The 12,118-nt window shown below is 33.0% G+C and overlaps 1 protein-coding gene across 1 annotated transcript; it reads right to left on the bottom strand.

Annotated features, from left to right (window-relative positions):
• Positions 1-2,401: 2,401 nt before the first annotated feature.
• LOC118059066 (uncharacterized) lies at positions 2,402-6,230 on the bottom strand. The gene is made up of 3 exons (XM_035071879.2): positions 5,869-6,230; positions 2,853-5,305; positions 2,402-2,768 (listed from the first exon to the last, which is right to left on the bottom strand). The coding sequence occupies exons 1-3, from the start codon at positions 6,083-6,085 to the stop codon at positions 2,694-2,696; spliced, it is 2,745 nt and encodes a 914-aa protein (XP_034927770.1). The 5' UTR covers positions 6,086-6,230; the 3' UTR covers positions 2,402-2,693.
• Positions 6,231-12,118: the final 5,888 nt, after the last annotated feature.

The following is a 12,118-nucleotide window of genomic DNA, read 5'->3' as shown; positions in this document are numbered from 1 at the left end:
TGTTATAACGTACGCACACTGCAAATTAATTATCTGAAACTAAATGCCCGTCTCCATTTTGTACGACTTACCACTCCATTCCTAGAGACTGAGAGCGAAAAAGAGTGGGATAGTTTGCTGATGCTATCATAGTCATGTACTTTGTTTGACCAAACAAGGCTTGGAAAACTCTGAGCCAGTTCAGTAGCAAAACTCACTTTTCATCCCGTACACACCTGCGAGCTCAAGGTTCTCATTAGTATTCTTTTGAAACCCGGTCCACGAATCAACCCAAAACTCGGCTGTTTTGTGGTTAAAACCGGGCAAGGTTAAAAAAAAAATAGGTGAAGAAAAATTCCATCGTGACCTAGTGGGTTGACCCGGCAAAACTCGGTTAAGACCTGACTATATTTATTTTTTTTACTAAAACGATATCATTTTAATTTTTTTTTTAAAATTAACCCGACCAACCTGATGACCCAATCAAAATCCGAAACCCGAGCCTTGACTGGGCGGCCCTTAAAACTATAATTCAAGCACCCAAAAGTCAGTCTCACTTGTAGATAAGAGAGCTCCATCCCAAAGACTAGTAGAGAAACGGAAATCCCCTGTCAATTATTCTTCTACCAATCGTCGGGCCATTCAGGAACATTAAGATCGTCTAAATCTCGATATGGAGAAGCAGAAGCCAGAAGAGTGGTGCATTCCTCGGAGTGACTTTCTAAATATTGGGTAACCCAAGAGGCTACTTCAGGAGGAACAGGAAGGCTTCTATCTCTAATCCCCTATAGTCGACAGCATCAAACCGTGGATGATTTTTTATGGAATCAGGATCTAGCCTTCCAAGTCTTGAACTTTCATCAGCTTCAAACAACTGAAGAGGTTTGTTTATACACAAGTAAGAATCTGATAGCTTTAAAAATTCACTGCAGGGAGAGAGAGAGAAAAACACGAGCGAAAAAACTGAACAGTTACAACAAGGCCTGGGTGATGAGCTCAACAGCTGTCTTGTTGCAATCTTCGCATTTGTACCAAGCTCGTGACTCTCTCTCCATGACCCAAATGGCTTTTCACCTTGTGGCGTGAAAAATAGACTCCCAAGGCCCACCTTCACAACCAAACTTCAATGGGGAAAAAAAGAGAGTAACAGAATCACCATAAATAGCAGGCATGGTTGGGACAAGCAAACCGACAAATTACCAGTTTATCATAAACTGAACCATAAATATGTAAAGGACACGTAGTGCTCCATGAGAAGACCAGAACTCTTCCGTTTGTTTTTCACTCATGCACATGCTTATACTGAACACAAACATATTCGAACAGTGAGATATGTCTACTTAAAATCTTCACTTCAGGCTTCTTTGTGTAGGGACTACGGACACCACTTTCTCCACATTGGTATGATATTGTCCACTTTGGGCCTAGACCCTCATGGATTTGCTCTTGGGCTATACCCCAAAAGGCCTCATACCAATGGAGATATTTGTCCATCTTTATATACCCTTGATCCTCCCCATTTCTAGCCAATGTGGGACTTTGGTTGCATACCCAACACTTTGTAGTATTGGATGCCATGTGCAGATGAATTAGATGAATGATGAGTGTCCTCAACCATTCAAACACCTGCATGCTTGTTTTCTTTATTTACATAATTAAAATTTTCTTTTCTTTATAATAGTTCAGAACGAACTACCATTTTCGTGGAATACTGAACCCTAGTTTCAGATAACAACTCATGCTTTTTAAGAACGCACACTGATAGCAATATCAACTTATATCAGTTTTTTAACTGCTCTTTTCTCTTTATAGTCATGAAAGTATCTGGGTCAAAAACAAATATTAACTCGAATCCAATTTTGTCGGGGAATACTGAACCATAGTTTCAGGTAACAACTCACGCTTCCTGAGAACGCACACTGATCGCAATATCAGCTTATATCAGTTTTTTAACTACTCTTTTCTCTTTATAGTCATGAAAGTATCTGGGTCAAAACAAATATTAACTCGAATCCAACTTTGATCTGGCTAAACATGAGACCAACCATCAAATTCAATTAAATGATACTTCAATGACCTCAAAAAGCATAATGGAAGTTGGATTCGATCGATCTACGCTTAGACACTTCCACAACGCACTTTATGTTCCGGCATAGATTTTGCATTAGTAGCTTCAAAAATAAACACCACCATTTATTAAAGACTGTAAGGCTGCGTGCAAGGAAAATTCATTAATGAAAGAGTAACATTTTTAAATGGTGCTTGAGGGCAAGCACTGTTAAGCGAAACATTCTCCTAAAACTTGAAAGTCAAGTCACAGATCAACTCTAGCTAAAAGAACTGTTAAGCGAAGAGAAAAGTAAACCCGAAAACAATGATTTATATAGGGCAATTCAAAGTAGCCTAAACAATCAGAGCAACCTTTAAACAACGGAAATCTACTGAAGGCTTCAGTAAACCCGAAACAATGATTTATATAGGGCAATTCAAAGTAGCCTAAACAATCAGAGCAACCTTTAAACAACGGAAATCTACTGAAGGCTCAACAATATAGTCGAAGCACCCACCCCCCCCCAACAACAGGGTTGGCTCGATTACAAGCAATCAAATTAAGCTATGTTGTTAAAGTAGCTTGTCAGCAACTAAATAGTGATTCAATCACATCAAAATCACAAGAGAGTTGTGCCATCATCTAGGAATTCTTTTTGAACAGGTCATGGAGAAGTGACTTGGTGTCTGATTCTGCTAGAGCGCCTAACTGGAGTGATCACCTCTTCATCTGCATTTCCCTTCAAAAAAAAAAAACACATAGGATAAAAATTCAAGTTGCAGTTATACAAAACCATAAATGTACAATATAGGTGGTTCTTTACATGCTTGCTTGTGATCTTTTCAAACGTGGTGAAGCTGCCGTAAGAAGGCGAACCCATGGAACCGACGGAATAGTCTGACGAAGCCATGGATTCTCTCCTGTGATTGCTCTTCCTAGGCTTCCTCTCGTAGCTTGGAGCTTCACTTTTTCCCTTCTGTCCTTTCTTGCTGTAAGACAAGCTGAAGCTGCTCATTTCTGATGAGCATGACTCTCCAGCAATGTCTTCATGTTCTGCTGCAACTGACAGTGGGCAACAATCCAATTTCTTAGTAATTGGCACTTGATCCGCTGTAAATGTAGCGTTTTGAGCTGTGGGAGCTCGACTTTTCATATAAATGAAGACTGTCCCAAGTAGACTGAAAACAATCAAGGAAATCCCCACCATTCTCTGTGCTGAATGTGTGTTCACTAATTCTGAACTTCGTGGATTTTCTGTGGCAGCTCCTTCAAGTATTTCAAAATTGTCCTCTGCTACAAGGGACTCAATACCTGCAGAACTAATGTCATCTCTGCCTTGAGATTGCATGGAAATCAAGATTTCTGGTTGAATTTCAGAAGCTTGTGGGATCAGTACAAACTGGTCTTCAAGGTCTATGTTACTTTGCAGCTTCACAACGTTAGCAGCGGTTTCAGCACTTTCTTGGATGGCCTCTTGTGTTGACTTACCAGGTCCAGTCACCTCAGATTGGGGGAGCAGATTTACTCCTTCTGAACTTCGTGGATTTTCTGTGGCAGCTCCTTCAAGTATTTCAAAATTGCCCTCTGCTGCAGGGGACTCAATATCTGCAGAACTATAATCATCCCTGCCTTGACATTGCATGGAATTCAAGATTTCTGGTTGAATTTCAGCAGTTTGTGGGATCAGTACAGACTGGTCTTCAAGGTCTATGTTGCTTTGCAGTTTCACAACGTTAGCAGCGGTTTCAGCACTTTCTTGGATGAGCTCCTTACCAGGTTCAGTCAACTCAGATTGGGGGAGCAGATTTACTTCTTCAGACTCGGGAACGCTAACCTCTTCAGGATCTGGAACACCATCAAAATACCCATCATTATTATCTCCTGCAACTTCTTTAATGTCCTCATCAGCTGTACTTGGTTGATCCCATTCATCAGCTAGCTTAATGTCTACCTCTGCTGCACTTATGGGCGCTGAAACTTTCTCTTCGTACTTAACAACTTTTGATCCTAAAATGCTCTGGTCAAATGCAAATTGGCCATCAACTATGCCATCTCCAACCAAAATGGTCAAATTGGCATACTGCAAGGAACCCAGGTTGTGCCCACCTCTGAAGCTGTTAATCAGATTGTGTGTGTAACAAATACACTGATGTAGCCAAAGCTGGACCTTATGAGCTAGAGCTTCAAAACTTTGCCTGGCATACTCTGAGAGTTCAGGTGGGACATACGGCTCAGGGAAGGTCAAGTTATTCAGCACAGAAGGATCCATGACTGGGGATTTAGAAAACGAAGCATATAAAAATCCAACAGTCAGGACAAAAAGCAAAGCATCGAACTTTCTTCTTGTAAAGAAATGTGATTTAGACACCCTTTTCTCTCTAGCCTTCTCCACAGAAGTACTAATGGAATTGGGTTCAGATACAAGCAGCTCTTCCTTCTCCTCCCCCACAAAAGTACTAATGGGGTTGCGTTCAGATATTAGCAGCAGCTCTTCCGATTCCTCTTCTTCTTTCACCTCATTGGCTAAAGAAGCATCCGATTCTTTCTGCAAATCATCAGAGTGACAGTCTTCTGCTTCACTAACTTCAGTTTCTGAGGATTCAGATGCAAAAATCTCATCAAGTGATTGGCCATCTCTTTCCTTGTTTAGATAAAGCTCAACTCGCGGGTTGGGCCTATAGTGAAGAAATTGAGGCCTTGGTGAGAGGTAATTAGTCTTAGGATCATAAGGAGGCATTGATGGATCTGCGTCTAGAGGTGCCAAAGCAGGACTCGGCAATGAACTAGAGACCCTTGGATTAATCTTAAAACTTGAATCAAGATTAACACAATCCTTCTCAACAGTTAGTTTCTCTGATGATAAGTCCAAATCATCTTTAGCACTTGAATCTACCATCAAATCAACACGTTTCTCACTTTTGGAATCATTATTGTCCGCCAAGTAAATGACTGTTGAATCAAACGAGACCTCCTTCTTCTGATTCAAACCCTTGTCAGGGTTTGAGTCCAAGTCTTCCATGAAAGGGCTTTTTGCATCAGCAAATGAAATCGAAGTGCGAATTTGCTCATTCCTATCAGCCAAGATTTTCTTTTTCGGAGATGCATTGATTTTTGAAGCTGCAGATATTGTTGGAGACATGAAATTCTTTGTACCCTTTGCTGGTGAACGAATTCTCACTGATTTCCAAGTCTGGTCTTTACCATTTTCTTTGTCCTCGTGATCACGCAATGTAACTACGATATTGTCTCTGCTAATAGAGTTTCTTCGCGGATAATCTGCAAACCAAAAAACAAAAAGCTGCCGATCAGAATCAAGATTTCAATTTTAAAACAAAACAAGCTTTTACTATTTGGCTGTTGAAGACCAAAAGGGAACTTGATTGAAACATTATGTCCGGTCATTTTCGCAGAAGCTCTTTGTTTCAAGTAAACTTAAGGGCAACATTAACATGAAATATCTACCACGTTCACTCTAAAACACTGAACCTGTTTTGTTGCAAAATTGACCCACAAACTAGTTTCCAGCAAGACAAAAACATAATTAAACAAATGGAAGGCTTAATTGCCAAACCAAGTATTGACAATCCATTAAGCCATCGTTTTATTAAAATCTCATACAAAAAAGCACAAGATGTAGCAAATTCCTATCCTTTCAGTTACTTCCCAAACAAACCATAGACAACCTCATAATCTATTTTCCAATAAAAAATAAAATATAGCAAAACCCTAATAAATTATAGAAAAGACTAAACAAAACCCAATAAAAAGAGGTATTAAATGTTTGTTCACTGCAAGAAAAAAAAAAAGAAAGGAAAAGGAAACAGTGAAAGAAATCAAACCTGAAGGGCTATTAACAGGAGTATTGGGGTTAAAGCCTCCTCCTACTTGATTGGAAATAATAGAAGGTTTAGAAAATGGGCTTCCACTGAAACTTCTCCTCATTGGATTAATCTCTGAGTTTCTTGAAATGGGATTTGTTGGTCTGCTTGGTATTGGAGAGCAGGAATCCAACTTCTTGCTTGCAGCCTTGGAATCTTTAGCCGGGGTGCTGATCATGGGTTAAACTTGATTGATTCTTGAATTGGATATATAAAAAAAGAATCTTTGAATGTTTAATGCTGTGGATTCGATTTGAGGGGGAGAGAGTTGTTTACAGAGGAGAGAGAGCGAGAGATGGTAACGGCTAGTTTTGGAAATAAGCTTGTGGGGGTTTTAATGAGTGGGGGTTGGTGGCATATGACCGTTGGAGAATAAGATTTGAATGGCGAGGGTTAAAAGGTAGGGACCGTTAGATTTCAGTGGGATTGTTTTTTTGATGGCTTGGATTGTAGCCGTTAAGGAACGAGGATGCCTTTTTTGTGTTGTTTTATTTACCGTATATGGAATTATGAAGGATATTTTAAAAAATTAACATAGTTTTTAAAATATTTTAGCAGAATAACAACATTTAAGAAAAAATTAGTGAGATATCATACTTTTATCTTATTGTGTCTTAGAGATACAATATTTACTAAATATTATTATTTTTAAATATGACAAAATAATTTTCATGTTTTAAAATAGCAATATTCAGTAAATCTTGTACTTCTGAACCATGACAATATAAAATTCTAGTTATCTGACTTAGTCGGTTGATTGAGGTTTCAGTTATATAATTTAATCTATTGTTTCACACAAAAACAATACTTTAATTAATATTTTTTTCTAAATATATTTTATGAATATACATATATATCCAACTCGTAGACTCAAAAATAAACTCTAGTTAAAATCTTAAAAATTTATTGTTCACATAGTATAGTAGTTGTCTTTTGTTTTCCAATATCAACGATGTAGTTGGGCTTATGATAACAAGTAATTTTGAGTAATTAGGTATGAGTTTGTCATAACTAAATGAGAATTTGTCACAACTAAATTGCGTGAATGACTTGACATATGTATTTATGGACCAATTAGATAGGTTTAGATCTAAGAAGAGGTTTGGTCGTATTACACCAAAATAATAGATCAAAATTGTCATAATTTTTTATTTGACCGTTAGATCATATTCAAACTTCTATAGGAGTTTCTAGAGGCTATTTCCTTTGTAGTAACGACTATGTTGCTACACGAACCATTGGATTTTTAGATATAAAAAATCTTGTAGAGGCCTTTTAATTTTAGCAGTTTTGAGATTTTTCTTATTATTTTAAAAGCTAGTCAACTGGTTTTACTGACCATTACAAACGGTTAACCAGTTGAGCCAGGTAATTTAAGTTTCACTCGCTGCACTTAAAAATAGTGACATTTAGTAAATATCATGATTTTGAAACGTGATAAATTAAAAATATATTATTTTACCCTAACCTTTTGCTCCTATATTAATTCGCCAAGTATTTTGATTTTGTGTGTTAATTTTTAAATTTGTCCAATTACGGATCATTGAAAGTTTGTCCAATTCAGCGTGCGCGTTACTTAGTGAGGTAAATATGTGTTTCACTTCTAAAATTATATTTTACTTGATCATTGGCCAGGTTTTTTTTAAAATAATGTAAAAAAAAAATTCAATCATTGTTAGCGTGTTTTCAATAGAAAAAACTAAATTTTATAAGGATTAATTTAATGTGATCCGGTTATCTTAACAAGTTTAAAAATAACACAATCATCAGTAAATATATAATTTCACCGGAAAAAAAATAAGATGACAATGTTTTATAATATTGAAACACCAATATATTGGATCATTTTGGATCAATCCAGGTTATTTTACTAAATTTGTAAACCAAATCGCGAGACCATAATAATATTATAAAAAACAAACTGAAATAAATTATGAAACTTTACTATTAATCAACCGGATGTTAGAGGACGAGACTAACAAAAAAAATTAAAAAAAAAAAATATAAGTCAACTCGGGTTAAGTTGCTAAACTTGGGGTCCGGGTTATAAGATCGAGATAATTTAATATAAAGCAAATCAAAATAAATTATGAAGTTTAAATATTAGTCAATTCAGTATTGAATGGTGAAATTAAAAACAAAAATCAATTAAAATAAGACTTGAAAAAATATCTTGGATCAACCCATCAAAATCACAACCCAAATCATAAGATTGAGACAACCATATAAAAATTAAATAGAAACAAATATTTTAAGTCCAATTCTCAATCACTCCCATGTTAAATAATAAAATTTTAAAAAATAAAAAACTATGTAAAAAAAATCCAAGTTAATCCAAGTTAAACCCATGATATCATCTCATGAGATCAAGATAAACACATAAAAAAATATCATGAAGTTGAATCCTCAATATAAAACTAGTATTAAAGACTAAATTAATTAAATAAATAAAACTAAAAAATATCATTGATATACAATCTCTCCTTACAAGCGAGAAGTCTTTTTGAAGTTTCTCGTTGCTGAAAAAATTACATGAGGGCTCTAATTTTTTTTATATATTTGGTTCTTTTTTTTTTCTATCTGTTTCAAGGTGTATTGGGGTAAAAGTTAAAACAATAGGTTTATGAAGATGATTAAAGTGTTTTTATATAAAAAAATTACTGAAAACGAGTTTTCTATGTCCAAAACACTGGACACATACTTTAAACCAAAAACTAAAGCAGTGGATGATATGTAAATTTTTTTTTTCTTAAAATAGAACATACGAGATGACATGCCCGCGCGCTGCTGCGGGCTTATAAAACAAATACACTTGATAGTGTTATAACTGTGAACCAATGCTAGATAAGTAATATAAATTAAAGGTATGATAGAGCAAATATTTCATGACGGGAAAAAAAGTTGTGTTGATGATCAAAAACTCAGAGACTGAACAAAATGATTTGTAGATATCTATAGTGTTTTGTGAGGAAAGATACAGTGCTTTCACTACATGATTTAGCTTTTTAGTTAATAAAAAGAAAAAAAAAATTACAAAGCTAAATTCTTTATCAACTTAATATTAAAAAAAAACCAATAAAGATAATTTTGGAAGGAAAAAAACCCATGAGAAAAAATATTGCAGCAATTGACAATGTTCTGTAAGGAAAACTATAGCACTTTTCCCAATAAAATAAAATAAAAAAACCATTTAGAGAAATATTGTAGCAATTCATAGTGTTTTGTGAGAAAAACTACAACGCTTTCCTCATATAATTTAGCTTTATTGTAATTATAATTTTTAACCAACTCAATATTAAAAAAAAATCGACAAAGATAATTTTGAAAAAAATAATAAAAAAAATCACATGGGAAAACATTGCAACAATTCATAGTATTTTAAAGAAAAAAAAAATATAAAGCTAAATTCTTAATCAGCTCAATATTAAAAAAAAATCGACAGAGACAACTTTAGAAAAATAAAAACAAAACAAACACCAAAAAAAGAGAAAAATATCATGGTGGAAACACTGTAGCAATTCACATTGTTTTGTGATGAAAGTTACAGTGCTTCCCCACATGATTTAGCCTTATTTGTAATGACTTATAATTGTAATTCACAAACAACTCAATATTAAAAAAAAATAAAAAGGATAATTTGAAAAAAATTATAACAAAAAAAACCATGCGGAGAGACACTGTAGCAATCCATAATGTTTTATGAGCAAGGTTACAATGCTTTCCCCACATGATTAAGCTTTATTACAAAGTTAAATTCTTACCAACTCAATATTAGAAAAAATAAAATGGACGAAGATAATTTTGAAAAAAAATATTACAAAGAAAATAAAAACACAAAAGAAACTGGAAAAAAAAACCATATGAGAAAAAATTGTATTAATCCATAGTGTTTTGTGAGGAAAAACTTGTAATTGCAATTCTTAACCAGCTTAATATTTAAAAAATAAAATTGACAAAGATAATTTTAGGGAAAAACATAACAAAAATAGGAAAAAACCATGTGAGAAAAAAAACTGTAGCAATCAACAGTAATTTTTGAGGAAATTTACATTGCTTTCCTCACATATTATAACTGTAATTTTTAACCAGCTTCATATTAAAAAATAAAATAAAAAAAGATAATTTCAGAGAAAAAAAAAACCATGCAGAGAAACATTGTAGAAATCAACAATGTTTTTTTTAAAAAATTACAAAACTAAACTCTCAATCAACTCAATATTAAAAAAAAATCGACAAATATAATTTTAAAAATTAAAAAAATAAAATAGAAAAAATATGTGAAAAAAACATCGCAGCACTCCATAGTATTTTAAAGAAAAAAATTAGAAAGCAAACATTTTAACCAAGTCAATATTTAAAAGTTAAAATCAACAAAAATAATTTTGAAAAAAAATTAATAAAAAATGAAAAAAAGAAAAAATAGGAAAGTTGAAAAAAAAAGTAAATTTGAAAAAAAAAAAGAAGAAAAGAAACGGAAAAAAGAGAGGAAAAGTTAGAAAAAAAAACAAAAAAAGAGGAAAGCACTGTTAAAAAATGAAAAAATAGGAAAGTTAAAAAAAAAAAAGTAAATTTGAAAAAAAGAAGAAGAAAAGAAACGGAAAAAAAAGAAGAAAAAGTTACAAAAAAAAAAGGAGGAAAGCACTGTGGATTACTGTTGTAATCCACAGTGCTTTGTGTGTGGGGGAACAGTGATTCCCTCCCACCATTTAGATATTGTTAATAACCTGTTATCTCCCTGTTAAAAGAGTGAGAGGAGGACCAGGTGCACAAGCATGGCCATATAGACACCCATTTGTATGGCCTTTTGTCTCTCAAAGCAAGATACGATGACCTTAGTGTCTAACCATTTTTGGAAAAGCCCTTTAGTTTTTTTTTTTTGAGAAAATATAATTAAAATTTACTATAAATAAAATAAAAAAGATTATGTTTTTTAAAAATGGCATTGCCATTCATTTTTCGTTGTTTTAACATTTATTTTTGTAATACTAGCCATCATTTATTAATTAAAATCTAATATATAAATATTCTTTAGACTTGTGGTCATGGATATTCAACGAAATCGAATTTATATCTTTCTATTATAATTGTTTTACATAGTTTTCTCATATTTACTATTTTCTTTCTTTTTTGACCTCAATTGTATACAAAACATCGAGTCATAATTTTCAATGTTTTTTTTTATTGATACTTGCTTTTCATACTACGAAAAATTTTTATTTAAAAAATAATGTTTTTTAATTAAAAAAATATTTTTTTGTTAGAATAGGAACGTATTAATGAGAAAAGATGCTTGTTTTCCTACTTTTTAAAAGCTGTTTAGGTTTTGATAAAAGAATATTTTAACTGCCTCTACTTTTAATTCAAAAAAACATGCTATCAATAAGAAAAACATTTTGGCAACAAAATGCATATATATGAAAAGAATAGCTTGGTTTTAAATATTTAAATCATATCTTTTTATACAACTTTTTATTTTAATTATAAAATAAATAGATAAGATAAAAATAGATTTTAAATATTATCCGGCGATTGCGCACCTCTACATTACTAGTTTATCATCAAATGGTCACGGATAATATTGGAACTTTCTGGAAACTAGATGGATGGAGTTAGAAAAATCTAATCTCAGGGACATAAATGGAACAATGATGAATCTACAAGGGAAAAAGTAAACTTCACCGATTAACTTGGAATTCCAAACGGAAACTGACATGGATCCTCATAAGTCAACAAGGCCGGGGCCCACTAATGTAACACGGGCCACGGTCTAGGAAAATTGATCCTCGGTTCAGGTTATTGGTTATTGTTTTTGAACTGAGTGGACCCTTTAGAGATTGGGTCTTGTTACTGGGCCTTTTGGATCCCCTGTATCTTTAAAAGTTCATTGTTTTTTCCATTTTTTGAAAAGGGTTTTGCAATTTGCAATAAAAAAAAAAGATTTTTTTATAGGCTAGGTTTGATTTTATATTTTAAAAATATTTTTTTTAAAATTAAAAATTTTATATTTTTTAATTTAAATTAATTTTTTTTAATATTTTTAAATCATTTTGATATGCTGATATTAAAAATAATTTTTTAAAAATAAAAAATTTTAAATAATTTTTTTTTTAAAAAATAATAACAACAAAACTTCTAAATCACATTTAATAAGACAAAAATTTCCAACCGTACAACCATGTAGTTACATTGTACGGTCCTGATTTTAATTCTT

The sequence above is a fragment of the Populus alba genome, chromosome 9 (assembly GCF_005239225.2).
Source record: "Populus alba chromosome 9, ASM523922v2, whole genome shotgun sequence".
NCBI classification, from domain to species: domain Eukaryota; kingdom Viridiplantae; phylum Streptophyta; class Magnoliopsida; order Malpighiales; family Salicaceae; genus Populus; species Populus alba.
Note: the sequence above shows the minus strand (reverse complement) of the source record. Positions and strands in the feature narration are given on the sequence as shown.

Bases quoted from the DNA above. Each gene is read 5' to 3' on its own strand.
- LOC118059066 (XM_035071879.2), bottom strand. From the start codon at position 6,085: ATGATCAGCACCCCGGCTAAAGATTCCAAGGCTGCAAGCAAGAAGTTG. The intron at 5,306-5,868 runs GTTTGATTTCTT...TTTGGTTTGCAG, and splicing joins TCCTGTTAATAGCCCTTCAG to ATTATCCGCGAAGAAACTCT. The intron at 2,769-2,852 runs GTAAAGAACCAC...TTTTTTTTGAAG, and splicing joins AAAAGATCACAAGCAAGCAT to GGAAATGCAGATGAAGAGGT.